The following is a 20168-nucleotide window of genomic DNA, read 5'->3' on the forward strand; positions in this document are numbered from 1 at the left end:
CTCCATCTCCACTCTTGCTAATTAAAAGGTTGATCACAGAACAATGCTCTTCTCATTAATTTCAGCTTTCTGATTGGGCAGGATTCCTGCTCGCTCCGCCTGATCTTTTCCACACTGCTGAAGTTAATGTGACAGGAGCCCGAAGATGGATTACCCGCTGCCATATTGCCCATCACCTCCAATCAGCAGCTATCTGGGTAAACTGATTGTTCTAATTTGCTCTCATTATTTTTACAATATCAGGAGAAAATAACGCACACAGCTCACTGTCAAAGCCGTGAAAATCAGCCATTAGTTAAACCCAGACACTGAGTGGCTTTATTAGAAGTGCTGCAGTTTATTGATGCATCTTCGGTAAACTAAGATAATACCTGCCCTCTTTTAAACACACTTTTTTAGGCGTATTTATGTTGAAAGAAAATATTTATTAGGAAACTTTCGGAAACGCTTGCCGTCTCAGCCTGTTATCTTGATACGCTGGCAGACAACGAAGATTAAGAACAATGGAGGCTTGACTTCCACATAAAGAAGGGCAAAATATGCAGCATTAGCCGCACGGCAGCCTGCCTGCACACCTCAGCTACTATTTCACAGTTTAAATAAAAATCATGTCAGTACGAGTATGACAGGTTAATGTGTAAATACACCCCAAAAATCACACAAAATATGGTACACTACCATAAAGGCAAACACAGAACAGGCATAATTGTGTGAGCTGTATATGCAAGGTCAACAATTTACTTTGGGGTTTAGTGGGGTTTTTTTTGCTAAGCAAAGGAGCCTGCTTAGCCCAGCATCAAAACACAGCAACTGAGAGCAGGAGCTCCAAATTATAAGGAAAACTGTTTTGTACAGCTGGGAACTATTTTTTCCCTCTACGAAAAGGCATTGTGCTGCCACAACTTGGGAAAGAGTCAGAGCAGAAATGTCACTCCACACCAAAGCCTTGCAGAATCCCATAGCTAAGAAATGAATAAAGTAGTGTTGGTGGTATGAAGTCAGGCAATTTTACACCGCAGCAGTGGTAAGAACTACATTGAAAATCCTGGACCTTTGACAGTCTCTATGCTGTATATAAAGGGACCTACATTATTTTGCCTGCTGCCTATCTGCATCTTAGTAAAGAGATATGCTAAATAGAGGGATTAACAGAAATATGATATCTTAAATCTTGCTAAACATAAACCTTAAACTGGTGTCTACGATGCTGTAATTCGCAATGTGCTCTACGAGTGACAGGCAGAGCGCAGCAGACTGATTTTACTTTTAAATAATATCTAAATTAGATTAGTTCTTTGTGTAGATCTGCATGAACCAGAGGGGACATTCATCATTGTGCCAAAAAAGTTAAATTCACTGGGGTACGCTCAAAGTGAATGGTTCTAGACCTACGTTTTATCTCTCAGACACATCATCAAGATGCTGTGCCAATATGCATGAAGCCAGCTAGGAGCTGCAAGAAAGACAACGGGAGAGTAACTGGATACCAGAAAAGGTTTAATTTTTTCCTTTGTAGATTATGAATTGCTTGGGACAGGATCCGTGGCTTCTCTGTCTTGTAAGCACAGAGCGTCCCTTTCGATACTTGAGCTTCTTTTTTAATATTTAAACAGCTTAAATATAAGGAAGGGTACTCTCCTCCCTCCCCCTCCAAAACAGATGTAATTCTAGTTCCCCCTCCTCTCCTTGCTGTAATTTAAAACGCCACAATTTTCATTACTGCTTTTTAATATTTTTAAATCCTCGTCAGCTGAAGCCTTGCATTTGGGGGTTGATTTTTCCTCCCTCCTAGAAGGGCCACCTCCCAGCTTTGTTTGGTATCTCTTTTGACCCTTGCTAATGGTTTTCTCTTGGAGGGGCGTGCCATGCTTTTCTCCTTAAAATTCCTGCACTGAAAGACTGCACCGCACCACACTCCACAAAACGTGCTGATGGCACAAATTACAAGCCCCCAGCCGAACGCTCCAGCCCCCACCATTCGGGCAGATTTATGTGGGCTCTTGCCGACGTTATTACAAGTCAGAGTTTATTGGGAAATTGTTACATTATGCGGAGTGTCTAACAAATTGCTTATGCTGCTATAATTGGATTACAACAGCCGCTTGCTCCCACCGGTAAGATTAGGCAAGTAGGACTCCTGCCGATCTCTGAGCGTTAGCAGTAATTTTATTTGCCTTGCCTCTCTCTTTCCTAACAACATGCCTCTTTCCCTGCCAGCTGTCTGCTGAAAAGGCACAGGCTTGTTCCTTGGCCCTAACAATGCAATTACAGCCCTGCAGATCGCACTGTTTGTGCATTAAGTACAGAGCCAAAACGAGGCGAATTGATCGTTTGACTTTTGGAGGAGCCATGTGATCTCGGCGTGCGGGTGATCCGGCATGCATCGGTGGGCAATGCTGCAGTACGCGCCTGGCGATGAACTCACTCCACGCTATTTCCCCTCCCTGCCCGCTCCTAACAGTGAGGACGTTGGAGCCTACCCCATGCTAACCCCCGTTGGTCTACTAAAACGGGCTCATTTTTAGCAGCATTTTTAGTGAGGCTAAAGCCAGGACTCGCTCTGCCTTCTGAAAGGCGACACTTGGCCACACCAATGGCTTCCCTGCAGCGGGCTGCACTATGAAATGATCATTCCAGCATTTTACACCACAAGCTTTAGCGCAAGAATCGGACGTATTTTTCAAACAACTTTTTCGATTCTTGCCTTTGAAAAATACTGAAAACATACCTAGTTAATGTCATGTTGATGGCATTTGTATTCTCTAGCATCTAAGGGTGCTGCCACTGTGGGTGACTAAGCAGCGATGCTTCTCTTCATGTTTGCCACCATTTACCACTAAAGCCACCAGTGATTTGTATCCCAAACTGTTTCACATTTCCAGCACAAAGGATCCCAAAGTACTCCATACGTGCAAGTCCAGTTTGTTTCATAACTCTTATCCTGGTGAACACTCCTTTCAAGCTTACCTGACAGGACTTGAGTAAAGACCTCAAGGCCGTAATTCTTTATGCAGAGTATCACTCACCAAACCTGCAAACACTTGGGGTGGTACTACAGCAGCCGACACTACACACAATACAGGTGCTGGGGAATTTTGATAAGGATGCCAGGTCAAGTTCTAAATTTTAAAAGATTTCTGTTACATCTTCAATGCCTGTACACTGAAAGCATCCCAGGATGATTCAGTTTCGAAGGGACCTCAGGAGTCCTCCAGCCCAACCTCCTGCTCAAAGCAGGATACGTTACGAGGTCAAACCAGTAGCTCAGGGCTTCATCTAGCCTGGTCTTGAAAACCTCCAAGGACTGAGGCTGCAGAGCCTCCACAAGCAACCTGTTCCAGTTGACTGTCATGACCACAAAGAAGTTTTTCCTTATAACCAGGCAAACCTGAGAAGATCTGTGTGGGAGCCCTTCCAAGTATTCACTGAACTCAACTTCACAGGTAACACAATTTGCTTTTTTGAGATTTCAAACCCAGGGCTCCAAAAAGTATTAGAAACAACTCCATCGAGCTGACTGAACTTTCAAAATTATTCTACATATTAAGATTTTGCATATCACCTGACTGACCATCCTTACTGCAGAGCTTTGAGAACTGATCTCCAGAATACACTTAGAGACCCTCAGCTATAAAGCACTATTATATCACTATTTCTTCAAAGTCTCTTTTCCATTTAAAAAAAACCAAGTGTAATCCTTTTTTAATTTGTGGATTCATTGACATGCAAAGTCATTTTGGGTGGTAAGAGAAGCAGAAATTACAACCACTCCACAGTGTTTGCGTAACTGAAGACTAAAGAAGCCTGTTTACATGTAGTTTAACACTCAAAAGAAACTCTGAACAGCTGAAATGCCTTATAAATAGCTCAGACCCAGAGGAAGTGCAAACGTCTGCATTGTGAATTGTAGATCTTAATTACAGACAATGGCTGGTACAGCAAGTAGCACGGAAAAAAAAAGTGAAACAGTTGCACTGTTCATGGTTGGCAATAATTCTTCAGGAAAATATTTACTATCAATCAGTTATGAGAAAAGGGACTCTGCGCTCATAAAACAGCACGTTGCTTCTCATACCAGGACCATTTTGCTTCAGCATAATCTGAATTTAAACAGCTTGTTTCCTGCGGATATAATTTTGGAAATAAATAAAACAAGTCTATCAAAATCTGGAGAATGTGTATGGTGGGGTGGGGTGGGGGGAGCAGGAATATCACATTTCTTTTTCAGTCATTTGCAAAGAGGTTATTAGACCAAGGGGAAGCTAAGCATAAAGATCATCCTGACCTGAAAAAATGTATCAAAAATTAGAAACTCACAATTAAGATAAAAGTAGACATATTAGTAAGAAAGGAAGATCATCATTAGGTCAAAGCTTTTAGATAAACCTCCGATGCTGTTTTCTGCTGGTGCTGTCTAAATACTGAGAAGTCACAGCTTCAAAGCGCCTTTTGAACATTAAGTAATCCAGCCATGTCTCTGCAATACCCACCATTCACAAAACCCTCTTTTTACAGCAGGAATACCTACAACAGAAGGGTAAAATGACATTTTTAAATCTCTATTAGCCAGTGGCTGAGGCACTGTTCATGCAGTTTGCAACAGCCTCAAAAGCTGTCATCCCAGAGAAAGATATATCCAAGCCACAAGAGGGGACATTGCTACCATGGGGTTTGGAGCTGGAAGCATGTCCACTGACAGCCCTTCTGCATCATTACACAGAAGCTTAGTACTAAAAATTGAGGTATGGAGGAACATGCTTTCTCATTGAAACAGTGGAAGGAGTATGAGGAAACTGAATGTAACTAGTCAAATAATATTTGTTCATGATTAAATTGCTCTAATTTCAATCTCAAGGACTGGAAAGGCTTCAAAAGCACTGGAAAACCATGCATTACCTGAAGATTACCGACTCGGTACATCACAGCAGAACTCTGAGTTGGTTGCGTTGTTCAGGCAAAGCAAATGCAGGGACACTCTCAGGAAAGAGAAGCCATCAATCTGTGACATAAAGGGACTTGAGAGTACAAGAGGGACACTCTTCAGATCAATTTGTCCTACTGCCAACTGGAACATCCAGCCTGGAACCCTAAATGTTTGTTTATTAAAGAGTACTCATGGTTTCTCCTTTGAATTCATATAAAAATTCTGAGCTCAATGTTATTATTGTGCAGACTTTTTATTCTAAAAATTCAGAAGTAGCGATGCAGAAAGAACTGACAAAGGAAGGTAGAATTCAGTTACATCCACCACTCCTAGTTCAGAACTAAGTAGAAACCTGGGGATGCTGTATGCCATTTAGAAGGTGTCTTTGTGCTGTCTCTGGCAGGTATGCCACAGGGTACCGATCTCTGGCACATGTAGGAAAGAATTCAGTGTGCAAAATGAAACTGAGAACACTTCTTTATATATCAGATACAGACAAAATGGAACTGACTGCAGGAGTTCATGAACAGTAAAGACCTATCTAATGAGTACAAGAAATGGGCACTGACTGTAGAACTCTGTAAGGTCAGCTGTATGCTAGTCTCTTGCTGGAAAAGAAAAGGGCACTTTGAATGAGAAGAATATTTCCATGATCCAGGGAAGTGCAAAATTTAATGGACTCCAAGTGAACAGCAAAACTCAAGCCTAATACAGCCCACATTACGTAAGGTAAGACCTCTGTTTGAAAACAGGAACATACCAAGCAAAGACTCAGCCAAGGAGACTAGAGACACATTAGAGCATCCCCCACTGCACAGCAAATAGAAAGTGTGAAGGTCACCACAGAAGGTAAGTGGTCCCGGATGCCGAACTGAAGAGAAACTTGTTTGCACACCCAAGAGCGTCACAAGAATCCTAGTGACATACCAGATGCCAAGGGATTTTTAACTGTGCCCCTCTCTAATTGAGGATTAAGCACACACCAACACCATTATCTGGCCTAAAGATACTGGCTTACAAAATATGGAACAAACAATAGGAACAGATGCTCATTTGGCCAGATTTCAATAAGCCTCATTAAAACCAAACACCCTGTCCTTGGAGCTCAGGTTCATGCTACATTTCTACCTTATTTAAGCACCTAGCACGAATTCCTGACAAAGCTGTCCACTTGTGGTTGCACACCAGTAGTATAATGAAAAAAATCTTCTCTCAGACATTTTTTTGTTTCTACAGAGACAAACAGGAGGATTTTTTTTCATATATGTGTGTGTGTACATACATACATAAAAACAAAATTAGAGACTGCATTTCCTTTTTAAAGACATTAGGTTAAATACACATCATACCTGTTGAACACTCAAACACAATGGGCAACAAGATGCCAAAAGATTAATGGAAAAACTCCTGAGAATGGAAGATCACTGATATTACAGATCACACAGGTGACATCTGTGCATTGTAATATATAATTTTTAATTCAATATCCCACCTTTTTAGTCAAAACATGACCACACTTGAAACAATTTCTACTGCTCCTTATTTGCTTCTACCCAAACATGCCCAAGGCCCATCAATAGAGTTTCAGAGGACAAATACCAGAAAAGCACAGCTAAGAACAAAATACAAAGATTCATAGGAACGTGATATTCTAGTTTTATTTTTAAGTGCCTGAATAAAACTAGGTAATTCATAGGTTTGCAAAAGCCACTGAGCACTTGGCTGCAGAGTCTGCATAACACTGTATAGAAGATCGGGCAGACAAGGTTTCCTAACAAACACAGACTTCCTTGAGTGGTCCAAAAGACAGTAGCCCTACACTCTCTTCATACTTGAAAATGCATATATGTTTATAATAAACTTTTTTTCCCTCCATTTTAGAAAGAATGCCAGTTGTTAGATTGGCAAGTTACACCTGACTGTCCTGTTTCAGAAGCACCCCATCACAAGAGAGCTTGATGGATGAACAGTGCTTCAGTCTGAAAAAAGACATCTCAATATTGATGTGTGTGGCCTCAAGGGAAACTGCATGTCATTCTTTGAACAAACTTTAGAAACATCCAGCACACAAGCAGCAAATGGCATTAATACAACCTTAAGAGAACACAATTTTCTTTTTTGCAAGTAGGTACAGAATCAGAAATTCTGGTTTTGGAAAAAACATTGTTTTAGACTGACTGATGCTTCTGACAAGCATGTGATAATGCTGACTGTGGCTCCCAGTCAGGGCTGATACTGCCCTGCAGAATCAGAAAAGGTAAATCATGATTTGCAAAGTAATCTTTTCCTGTCTTTCAATGCCAATTTAAAAAAAAAAAGTTTAACCCCTTTTCCAAAAGTGCTGCAGATAAAGAAACCCACAGTTACGCCTTCCAGTATCCACCTTCTTGACAAAACATTTTAAAGTCCAAGGCTATAAGACACATCAATCATGGAGGATAAAACTCGCCATGTGCATAAGGCTAGGAGAAGGCCTCTGAACTCCTTAAATCCCATTTAAGCCCTTCACCTAGGGAACATTTAACACTTGTGCCATTTGCCTATGCCATCACTGAGCCATCTGCATTTAGCTAGCTGAATTTACAAATGCTTCAGCACTTCTGGAATTTGAAAGACAAGCTTTCTTAGAAACTATTTCATCTTGGTTTGTAGCTGGGAAGGCAAAGGAAAGCAGTACAATAGCTAGGCAAGCTTATACTAGGAGAAATATATCCCTAGAAAAGTCCTCACGTTTTTTTCATGTGAGTATATATATATATATATAAAAAATAGGTATGTGTGTGTGTATATATATGCACATATACATGTACATACATGTTTTTGCATATATATGTGATAGCATATTGTCCTACAGCATATAGAGACACAATACTTCAAAACACATGCTTTTTCATCTCCAGGGTGATGGTTCAAATTCATCCTCAATAACATGAAACAAGTCTTGCTGCTCCTGCCTTGAGCCCTAACCACACCTCTTACCATGATCCCACTGAAACACAGTTTTAGAAGAGTTTATTATTTAAGGCATTAGGATGCTAAAGGTAGATAATTTCAGTTAAGAGAGGCATCATGTAAATTAGCTGTAGGTCTTGCACATCTTTGCTCCTTAGAAGATGATCAGGTAAAACAAGATGCTATAAAGCAGAAGGGGTTGAATGGGTTTACTCTACCCAGCTTGCTGTGAGCTGCTTCATGGTATCAGAATAATGCTGTACGTCAATATAATTCAGTCAGAGCTGCTCTGGTGCTTTGCTCAAAGAGTTTCATCTACTTTGTATCATAAAACACCTTAGGAAGCAGTGTGCAGTACTAGTCGTCTTAAGCTAAGAATGGAGGTGTCGGTATTAAATGTTAGCCCTTTGTACCAAGATTGGTAGCTTCTCTCAGAAGTGCTCCTCCACTGGAAGGTAACCCAGCACGTCAAGCGCAGTTTGCGAGCGCTAAAGCCACCTGTAAGCATCATGACAAACTTTTATGATGGCCAATTCCCTGACAGGAAACAAAAGTAATGGGACATCCAAATTGCACCAGCAAAATCCCAGCAAAGATTTAGCTGGGAAAGTATCTTAAAGGTCAATACAAAAGTGAGCCCCAAAGGGACAAGGCACCTTTAACAACCATCCAACGTATGAAAAAAAAAGACTTCAAGAAGATCAAGGAATAAATAACTGAAAGAGAAAACAGGCTATTGAGTGGTCAGGTTTGTGGTGACAGAGGAGCAACAAAATGCCAGCTGGTTTTGGTAACAGATGGCTGCGTGCACTGATCTGTCCTGCATGCCCATTCTAAACTTCCTTTCAGTGGAAATATGAAGCTTACACAAGGCTAAACGCATCCTTTGCACTGCCCTTTTATACATATTGCATCACGGTTCAGATGTTTTCCACTCATAAACAGCCCTATGTGTATATTAGTTTACTCCAGTTACGTTGAATTTTAAGAAAAGCGGGTGCCTAATGGCACCTAATCTTTTCCAATCACATCTACTACAATTCTCAAGGAATGATTTTTCTCTGACGGGCTAATATATCCATTTTCTTACCGTTCTGACTGCCGTATCTCCCTCCTCCCTTTCCCTTAAACACAGCTTTCACTGTACTTTAATTGAAAGGTCTTTCTTTTTGCACCTCCCCTCTCGTAGCTAAGAAAGGGAACCATGATACAAAGAGCTCACATGCAGTATTTTTAGCATGTATCTGAACATTTATCATTTGAAGTTGCCACAGCTAATTACATGCCAGGCATAGGTCATCCCACTGGAAAAGCCCATTACTTGTACAGCAGAATGAACCCTTCAATCCTAGATAGCTCAGGACTCAAGTAATCATTTCCAACTGAGAAAAACAGCAGGTCTGAAAACCCTACACCGAAGGACAGAAAAGCCTACCCAAAATACTTGCTTTCTGTTTAAATATTTTTTTCTAACTGTAATTTTTAACAAGAATTTTTCTTTGATTAACAGTGAACAATCTGCTAGAAAATAAACTCAAAACCAAAGCCGTTCTCTTACTTACTTTGGCCACACAATTTTCAGTCTTCATAGCAGTGCTTCCTAGACATACTGTTTCTTGGTTTAAGCAGAGTCTGGCACAGCTGTTGTAGGTCTGCAGAAAGATTAAAATGCTTATGAATAGAAGAACACGATTTTCTTTCAGGCACCACATTTTTGGCACAGGAATCCACAACTCTACTACATTTCCTTTTTCCTAAGGTGTAAACGTTTCAAACCAAAATAGCTTACAGCACAAGCCTATGCTGAGGGCATGCATGTCGTCTGAGAAGCTATGTACAACTTTATAGTTCTGAGATACAAAGAAAAAAAGATTTTTCTCCTCTTTTCCTTTGAAAAAGGAAAACATCTGATCTCAGTTGTTCAGTCTTTCACAAAATGCTGCATAACTGAACAACAAGGTGATTTCTACATGCTTGTTATCACAGTGTATGTCAGATATTAATAAACATCCCCGGTCTTTATCAGGTAAAAATATATGGGGACAGTACAAAGGTTATAATCAGAAGGGAGCAAATGCAGACCACATCTCACTTGTTTTATTTAGTCTTCCCAATTTTGGAAAGCTTTTTCTTTTAAAGTGGAATGTCTTTTTTTCTTTAACTCATACACTGGTCTGCCCAGGGGACCCTCAGCTGGGGCTGCAGACTCTGGAGTTTTTGCAGAACACATCTACTCATAGCCTCTCCCTTTTTTAAGGGCAGCATACAAACAGTACTTATGAAGTGTGCTTAAAATTATACTTTGGTTGATTTAGCTATTTAAACTAAGATGCTTGAAGAACTTAGGAGTTTCTAATGGAGGCTTCCGCCCGCAACTTTCAACACCTTTTTAATTACTACTTGATTAAGCTCAAGTAGTAGGAGGATAGTAGCACCTAAGAGCTCCAGTATTGGATTAAAACCCCAGCCCTGTTGCCATTTACAGAAAACTGCTCCCAAGCAAAAGTGACAGCCCAAAAGCAAGCACAAACTTGCTTTCTTGCAAGAGTAGTAAGTGGACCACAGAGAAGATGTTGCTACCTCAAATAGTTACATGGGGAAAACCCAAGAAGCATGTTGAAAGAGAATGAAATTAAACTTGCTACAAAGACACTTCCAAGAGCGCTAAGTAAAACATACTAACATTCATGATATTTTTAAGATTGCCTTAAGGGGAGGACGTGCAAAGATTTGTAGTGAACTGCCTGTCAGTTCTCTCCCTGTAATATTTGTTGGCAATCTCTGAAGATCCTTCTTTCAGGGCTTGCTATGGGTTTCTATTTGTTTGATTTGAAACTAATTCAACCCCAAACCTGAAATAGGTTACAAAATCTGTGGACAATGCTGGCATTCTAAGGGCTCCTAAACCTCTCCCTCTGTTCCAAAGCCGCATCATCAGAGCCAGATTCCCTCAGCACCAAGCACCAACAAATGATCTCCCCTTTCTGCTCCTTTGCCCCAGGCCTGGCTCTGCGCAAGATGAAGGCAGCAGCAACACACAAACCTGCAGAGGAACACATCGAAAAGGACGCCAGAGGCAAGACTGCAGCGATTAAAAGGGGGGTTATGCTGAGCAATAGGAGACACATCCACAATCCCAGCGTTCCCAACAGTTTCCAGCTCAAGAGGACTGTTAAGCACCAACTGGTGGGAACTGAGTGTTCACAATCAGTTTATAACATTATTCACCTAAGTTCTTACAATCCTCGTTAAACACTCCCTACTGCCCACCATGGAAAATCAGTATACTGGCTCAGGAGGATCTGTACTGGTCTGGCACAGCACAGACACTTGTAGAAATTCAGGAAATCACAGTCCTTTCCACCTTACTTCTTTACAGACCCCCTTTAAACTGCATGATGAAACAGAAACAAAGAGGAGCACAGAAGCCCTATCTTCTCCATCGCTTTAGCAGTTCATGTTTTATTTCTCAGTGAGCTCTCCAATCAGAAAAGAACCAGTGACAGACAGGAATGCAGAATATCCTGGCTCCAGCAGATCTCCTTACAAGTTATAACATCGATATCTGCTGTGACTAGCAGCCAGCTAGTAATTTCTGACTCTGGATCCAGAAGGAGAAACTGAAAAACTGAAACACACAAATCCTTTCAAAGTGCCGTGCAGATGAACAGAGTGCATCTTTCAGCAGGGGAGGTTCAGATTCAAACTGGGATTAGGCCACAAGCAAACAGAAGTCTGATGGACCCAGCTTAGCCTTTTCCAAATATTTGCCAACATCATAAAACCATCACTCTGGTATGCACAGCACTTTCTCCTCAGAAAAAAGATCAGAATAGCATAAACGTTTATAAATCCTGGCTTAGATGCAGTGGCCGAAGTGGTGGACAGAAAGTTGACACCATCTGCTTTGCACTGACGTTCAGACAATGCCATAAAAACCTCATTTTATAAGCATCACATTAGTTAAATTCAACCAGATTCTGAAGGTGAAAAACCACAAAGAGTTGATAAGATTCTTCGTTCATTGTTTACACTTATGTAATTTAACCCATTAATCATAAATCTATGATTCCTTTCATTTGCAATTTAATTCCTAAAATTACAGTAGCAGTGTTTCTGCACAACTTATCTGCTACATACTGTAAATTTTATGAGGAGTCCTGCCTCCTGACTCAAAGATAGCTACTAACTCCACTTTGCAGATGAAAAGCTCAGCCACAAAAACATTTACTGAAAGCAACAGGGAAGCCTGTGAGCCGAACTCAGATCTTGTCAGTCTTTTTCCTCCCAAAACAGGTACGCACAAACCTTGGTAGCAAGCCAGCTTTTTAAAAGCTGGGCTTACAACAGGCTTTCTCTCACATTTACAAATGGGAAAGAGTAGACAATCCAAATACACAATGTGAAATACTAAATGCCAAATCTGAAAATCCTAGAACTTTCTGAGAAGGAAGGAAGCTTGCTATGTCACTATTCAGAAGTGGTGTGTATGTCAGAATGTAGATATAAATAATTATTCCAATGTATTGCTTAATTTTTGTTATTTTCATTCACACAGTACATCTTACTGTGAACAGCACCAACTGATTTTCCAGCATAACTTGTTCATCAAATCCCACAATACCAGGACTAGTGACACTTGATGGAACTAGTACAGTATAAGCAGACAAAATTAAACACTTCATACAGCAGGCAGTGAACTTCTGGAGCTTGCTGCCCCAGGACCCTGAAGGGAAACAACATTAGCAAGTGGAAAAAGGGATTAAATAAACTCATGGCCAGCAGGTCCATAGAGTACTCGGCAGAGGTATCCCCCAGACATCCCTAGCGCAACAGCGGTAGATGCTGCAGGAGCAGGAGGGGAACGGAGCACAGAGAGCAACCAGACCCGTTTGCTCTTATTCAACAGCATCTTCCACTGACAGTGCTGGAGTCGGCACTGGATGAGCAGATGCCGAGTCTGACTGACCTGGGCATTCCCATGCTCTCAATACCCCTCTGCCCTTTCACAACATGCCAACGATACTTAAATCCCTCCTTCGCAACCTTTTCAGCCACAGAAAGGAGACAAGAACATGCTTTTACTGTGAGAATCAACTTTTACACAGGAATTTTACTACATAAAGATCTATGTAAGTGACAAATTACCTGACAACCATTTAGTCCTTCAGCAGCACTTAGTTTCTCAATAGAAGTAGTGGGGAAAAAAAAGAAACTTAAAAGGAGTATGTATAATGGATTCAACCCATCAGGATGCAGATTCAATAATAAAACATACAGTGATCTTCAGTTCAATGTCCATTACTATGTTTGCAAAGTTACAAAGTTCTCCTGTTCTTATTTTCACATTCTCACAGAAAAATGCATGATTAGCCTTGTGGGATGAACAAAAAGGATGAAGAAGATTCATGTATGTGTTCTACAATATGTTTAAAAAGGTTTCAAGCAAAAATGGAGACAAAAGCCTAGTTCTCCCTTAAAGTCCAGGGTAAAAAGGAGGTAATGTCACTCAACTTAATAGGTCTCAATAGAAACTTCCTGACAATGTTGCAAGAAGCTGCATCTGGCTCATGAAGTCAAGTCATAAGAAGCTGGGAGAATATATTGCGAAGGTAGTACTATATGGCTGCCCTCTGTAGGCAGCAGTTACTGGCTATTGTGAGACACAAGATTACTGCTGGACATAGAGATTTGATTTAATCTGGTATTGTTACATTTGTGTTCGTTTGCTAAGAGTTACTAGTGAATAGACCTAACTGAAAGTAGAATGAATGTCGTATCATCAAGTAATAACACTGCAACATCCAAGCACCTCTTTTCCTACATTCTGATGCCTATGGGAACATTGACTAACCGGGAAGAAAACCAAGAAAATCAAAACCAGACCCAAGCCTCAGAAAAGCAGATTTCTCAAGCTCACCTTTAAAGCTTGACCCTTTTATGAATCTTACCTAATTTACACCAAAACTGTTCAAGTTTCTCCTCACCTTTCATCAAGATAAAGAGGTTTCTTTGCGAAGGAAAACCAGTCTGAAATGGTAGCCTGGTTCAATGCCACAGGCAGATAGCTTTGCGTTGGAGTGCTTTAATATGTTTTTATATTGCATATAAAGCATGCAAACATAAACCAGTTTGTTGAAAACTACCCTTTTTGTGGAAGCTGGCTGTAATTCTGAACAAGTTTTCAATTTTCGCACTGCTGCTAGGGTAAAACATTTTAAAGAGTTTAATTTTTACCGTGGCTTCAATGACACGAGATTATCTAACAAAGTAATGGTTAATCAATAGAGGGTTTAGTTGTCAGGTGAAACATATAACACACTAAAAGGGATTGATTGCAAGGCTCCTCCTTATTTACTGTGAGGTATATATTTAAAATGACACAAACTTGTTACCAAGCTGCATTCCTTTAACCTTGCAAAAGCCATTTGAGAACAGTGTTAAGCAGCCCTATAGCAAAACAAGCTCTAATGAAAAAAAACCCCAACCCTACAAGTATATGGCAGCACCAAATCATGTCAGAAGCAGGGGAACCACAAAGCAGTATTCACTCTCAGCCAAAGGCTTAAAATGCCACTGCGACGCTAGACTATGGTTCACTAAAGATAGAGCTGTATCTGATCTCATTCCGTAAGTGTGTTTGGTTACATTTTTCTTTTTAAAGAAAGTATGATCCTGCTCTTTGACACAAACACATAAACATTTCTACTCGTATCCATGTAGCTCTGGATGAACACTGAATGCCAACCCAAAGTCTCGAACCCCAGGCAGAACTCTGTGTGTGTATGTATGCACACTTCTCTGCCAACTGAAATCCATTTCTTTGGCCATTTATTCCAAGAATCCCCAGTCCCTGAACAAAACTCCACTTTTTAATAGAAGCTGCAACCCAGGAGTTCAATAAGATTTCCCCCCCCAACAGTTAATAATTACATGATTTATCAGAGAAAGATAACACTAATAAAAACACAGCAAAAAGACAAAACCCATACCCTCCCTTCAAGTCATTTTCAGGGAAAAGATTATTAAACTGTTCTTTTTGAACAAGGGCTTTCGTAGCTAAGCACAAATTGCCAAACGGTTAGAAAAAAAGTTATTAGACTCAGAAGAATTCAGCAGAAGTAGGAAGTTATATAAACAAATCACTCCAGCAGATTTGGAAAGATAACTTTCATCTTACTTAGAGTCTTAGGAGACCTGCATTAATTAGCCTTTAAAGGTCTTTCACATGGACTATTTAAAATAAATGCAATTTATTTATTTATTTCAAATGAGGTGCTTCTTGTGAAAGAATTAAGTAATCTCTACAAATTTAAAAACGTTTTTATAAACAGGTAATTAAAAAGAAGACTAGAATTAAGTCAAGCTGTAAGACATTACCCAGGATTCGTCACGCTTTTTTTCTTAAGGCGAAATTTTTGTTATCCCTAGCCCAGCCTTGGGAAGGGTAGTCCCCACGGAAAGTCGTAAGACAAAATAAAGACTAGCCAAACAAAAAACTAGATCATTTACAGAATTTTCCCTAAAGCACAGTTTGTCATATTGCAATTACACCTTGCCGACTGTGAAAGCCAGAGTCCTTAATATTGCCACTAGAGGGAAGACGTGTCTCAACACATGGCAATGGTAGTTGGGGAGTGGGTTTTCTTGAGCAATTACCATAACAAAGCTCCCTTGGCTGTGTGTACCTTCTAATTACTCAGTACAATTAAAATGACTTACCTAAAACAAACAGGAAAAAAAAAAGGCCCCTAAACCAAAAAAACTCAAGACAATACAAACAAAAGGCCTTACTCCAATCTGCCTGTTATCTGAAATTACATTAAAGCTGACGATTTTTTTTCCTCGTCCATCAGTGCACAAGGGGGGAAACAAAAAAGGAATATGCCACAATGCCCAAACACCACGGGGTTGTTCAGCGAGGTAAAAGCATTAAAACAAACAAAAACAAAGAGCAAGGAGAACTAGATCTCTTGTTAAAGAAAAGAAGAAAAAAAAAAAGAAAAAGGAAATGTCGTGGTATTTAGCCATCTGGTAGCTGCTTGAAAACAAATTGTCCTCAAAAGAGCAGAAATACAGTATGTCTTCTCTCAGTTCACTGGCTTATGAATCAGACTTCTTCCCCCCGCTCCTTTTTTTTTTTTAAAAATACAGGCATGGTAATGTTAGGCTTCTGTGCTGCCACTTTCACTTCCCCCCTGTCCCACTGTGCAAAGATAACTATGGTCATCCCAGTCAGATCCAGTTATTCCAACTTGGATGTGTTATTTGCAGTCTTTTGGGATACATCTTATTGGGCCCATTGTTCAAAATCCCTCAGGATTTTTTGTTCCCTGACAGCTACTTGCTGATTTTTAAACCCTTAAATCTTTCATTTTATAAGGCGCGTCATTAAGGGAAGATGGCAGCCAAGTGATTTTTCTTTCCATTGACGATTTGTGACATTTTTCCAGCAGCATGCAAGGTGTTGAAAACCTGGCAGCTGTTACCTCCCGGGATGAAGCTCCTTTTTTATCCTCCCTTGACAGTTTAACTCAATGGGTCAGCACCTTTAAAGACTGCAAAGTACCACTGAAGTGGATGGAGGCTTGAATTACTGCTCCCTCCCTAATCAATGTAAACCCTCACTGCAGGTGAAACTCTTCATCTATAGAGGTGCATGGGGGAGGAAAATGTAATGCCCTGAGCCAGATGGTTTTCATCTTGTTTTTTAAAGAAGAAAGGAACAAGCTAACAAGGGGACAGCTACTTTGTTAGCTTCTTGGCCTCTCTCATGGCTTTGGATCCCCAGGGTTCCAGCCACACAAGGGAAAGAATACAGAAAAACATAAACACTTAAAGAAATATAACTAGGGGGCTGGCAACACGCTGCTTTCAAAGAGTTGAGAGCCCTGTTCAGCGCTTTATTTATCACTGCCCACGTTCTTCGGATGGTAAGTGGACATGGACACAAAGGGCAGTGGGGAGCAGACAACACTTGCAATTTACTCAATTACAGAGGAATGCAGAAATGCGGTGGGGTGACAGATTCCTATTAGCACTAATGCTGAAAGAGCCCAGTGGCCTTTCTGCCACAAGGCAGCATTCCCATTGTAACTTAGACTCCGGCACAACCCGCCTTGGCTAGTTTTTTAACATGCATTAAGTGTCACAGAGGAATGGAAATGATTTTTTGTTGTTGTTGTCGGACAATAAAAAAAAAATTAAACAGAAAGAACAATCTTAAAAGTAAGACTAAGGATTAATAACATAAAAGAGGAGGCAACCAGGATGATTTTATAGACCAGGTACGTCCTGCCTTGGCCAGCTCTCCAACAGAAGCCAAATTTCAACTGCAACGTCCTCCCCGGAGGGAGGGAGGAAAGGAAGGAGGGAGCTGAAGGACCCTCACTCCCTCCTCACTGTGTAACCTTCCCCACCAGTCGAAAAAAGGGCTTCAACTTTGCACGGCAGAAATACTTTGGAGGAGGAGAAATACGCCTGGAGAGCAGCCCTAAGCAGCGGGATGAGGCTACCAGCTGCAAGTAAACGGTTGGCAGTTGCTGCTTTTTGTCTTTCCTTTGCTCTACCTTCTTTAACTGCTTTCTGCTTCTTACAGTTTACTTGTGTATTGTCTTTAAGCTCCTAAGATCAGACTGTGCCTATTTTAACTTTGAAATAGCGCCTAGAGCATGTTTTAGGTGCTACATGTAATTTACAAAATGATCTCAAATCCATAAGAGTGAATTGAGGTAATATGCTGTGCCAAAATGGTAAGAGGGAAAATACTTGAAAATGCTAAGCAGCCTGTTTGAACGGGGTAACAGACAGGGATTTTTTTTCCCCCCTTCCATCTGGAAGCTTACAGAAAGCCAGCAGAGTCCAACATGAGGTTTGCAGTAGGTATGGTGCGGCAGCCTTGCTGCTGCCAGCATTTCCCCACAAGGCACCTTCGCCCACAGACAAACCACAGCAGCAAAAGGCACTTCATTATTGCTCCACCAAAGAGAAGGAAGGGAGGATTTTAAACAACCTGCATTGTGCCTGTCATCTTTAAAAACCAGCGGGGTAATCAAGTTCAGGGCAGCCCCGGACAGCTGCCCTGTGACCTATTCATGCTGACCCCCACTATTCATCACTTTCCTTAGGACTATGAGGGCAAGCTCCTGGGGAGTGACCACCACAATAGACAGATACGAGCCAACAATAATACAGTTCCTGCAAAAAAACCAGATGGCACAGCAATAAATTTACAAATCTGCATTCATGGCTCTGTTAAAAACACCCAGAAGCTAAAAGGCTGGAGGGGCCCCCAGAGAGCTTCCCCTTCCCAGTTTCTAAAGGCCAGCTCTCTCCCCAAGACTATTGAGCTCATGTTCTTCATAAATGAAGAATGGAGACGTAGCCCTTAAAATAACAAATGTCTGACCTAATCAATCTAGTGTTTGGGTCTAACACTAAATGATAGGCACTGAAAACTAATTATGTTTTTTGGCAAGGAAGTTGAATTAAAATGGAAACACACAGGTTAAAAAGGCACTGAAGCATTTGCGAGTCCCTTTGAAAGGGCAGCACACACACACACACGCTCACACGCAGGGCTTGAAACAGGAACCTGATTCAATAACTCATGCATTTATTTTTAAAATGAATCAGATTAGTCCCATGTGTGACCTGCCGGTCCATCTGTATGAGCTGGACTTAATGGGCACTCTTCTCACGCTTACTTCAGTTTGAAGTATGAGAGAGATAAATTTAGTTTAATTTTCAACAGATCAAGCTATCCATTTTCCAAATGGACCATCTGGATCAGCCTATTAAAATTAATTTATAACTTTGCAGTGTGAAAATTCGTTTGTTAGCTTAAATAAAGTTGCCAAAAACTTTTGCCACTTGTCATTGTTTTTTCCGAAGTCTGTTTTCATACTATGATTTTCAGTTTACCCCTTCAAAATTTAATTTCGTCAGATCAAGCACTCAACAACTGAACGTTTGCATCCTTGCTTCCAAGTCTGTCATAGCTTAGATCTTTTCACTGTTCCAGCTAACAGTGTCAAGTTCATTGCCTTTTTCCGTTTCCTTTCCCAGTCCTAATCTCCATGACTTCTGCCTTGCTGCCCCTCATGCACCTAAGAGTGGCTATGCCTTCCACTTCCAGCACGCTAAGGACACAGCTTCACTTGTTGAGACTTCTGAAGACACCCTTCTCCAAAAACCATTTTAATCAACAGAAGAATGATATTTCTCCTAGTAAGAGGTCCATAGCACTGAGCAATGGGTGTCTTCAGTCCCTGCTTACAACTTCAGATGCCTAAGTAACCATTACACCTCCTTATTACCTCCACCTTTGGTATGCCTCTTCCACAAACTCACCCGAGAAAACATTTATGGCTAAGGCTGCACAGCACCGCAAACAGGGCAAGAAAAGGTAATGCACCTTTACTTAAACTTGTCAGCAGCTGAACATGTCAAGACATCATACTTCCCCTGAAGTGATCTGATACATCTCATTAATTTTCTAAAACTAATCAAAAAGTACTAAATATGTGGACATTTTCACTGGAAAGACCATTTAAGGAAACAGACTTCTCCTCTACCCACATACACACATTCAATTTCTCTGTGCATGTAGGTCCATGTTCCTCAATAATGAAATTTTAACAGTGGTGTCTTAAGGGAGGGACAGAAAACACGAAACTATACATTCAGTATTTACCAAGTTAGCATTTTTCTGCTAAGGTGGAAAGCACTTTTTGTGTATTACTGCTTTGACAACATTTGCAGGTCAGATCTTTTTTGTTTTACAAAATATTGATAGATGTAACACAGGGTAGCCACTCCGCATTGCTTCCTGTAGGAGGTGCAGATCTTTCCAATAAATATCACGCTAGTCATTGATTATGAGTATATGGGCACATGGCCGCATATGCATCTGATTTCTGCAACTAGAGTTGGAAATTCCCCACTGCTTCTTGCCCATCACTAATAGAGAAGAGGAGTCATGTGAGCTTCCAAAATGCTCAGCTTTATTTATGCCTACAGGAAGAACCAAAATTCCTTCTACAATAGGCACAAAATCGTGGTCAATCACCTCCTGTGATCTGGACAAGAGGGCATTCGCTTTAAGACTATGACTACATCTTGAACTTCTCGACAAACACTGTTCTCAACACAAAAGGCCTCAGATAGCAATCACAAGACCCAAGGATTTTGTCCTGCATCTGTAAAGGTGGGACACAAAGATGGAGACTGATACAACACCTCAACAATATCCTGAAACACAGCTAACCATCTTTGATGTAAGCAATGTCCA

General features: G+C 40.8%; 1 protein-coding gene across 5 annotated transcripts in view; it reads right to left on the reverse strand.

Moving 5' to 3' along the window:
* Positions 1 to 20168, reverse strand: part of BTRC (beta-transducin repeat containing E3 ubiquitin protein ligase) — a gene marked incomplete at its 5' end in the record, with an annotated part of 119434 nt that overhangs the window by 46289 nt on the left and 52977 nt on the right. For all 5 annotated transcript variants that reach the window (XM_082002100.1, XM_082002099.1, XM_082002098.1 and 2 more), the window contains one exon: positions 9439 to 9528. In XM_082002100.1, coding sequence (XP_081858226.1) covers positions 9439 to 9528 — 90 coding nt within the window. The remainder of the gene's footprint in view (positions 1 to 9438; positions 9529 to 20168) is intronic.

Source organism: Phaethon aethereus (assembly GCF_964289735.1).
Source record: "Phaethon aethereus genome assembly, chromosome: 7".
NCBI classification, from domain to species: domain Eukaryota; kingdom Metazoa; phylum Chordata; class Aves; order Phaethontiformes; family Phaethontidae; genus Phaethon; species Phaethon aethereus.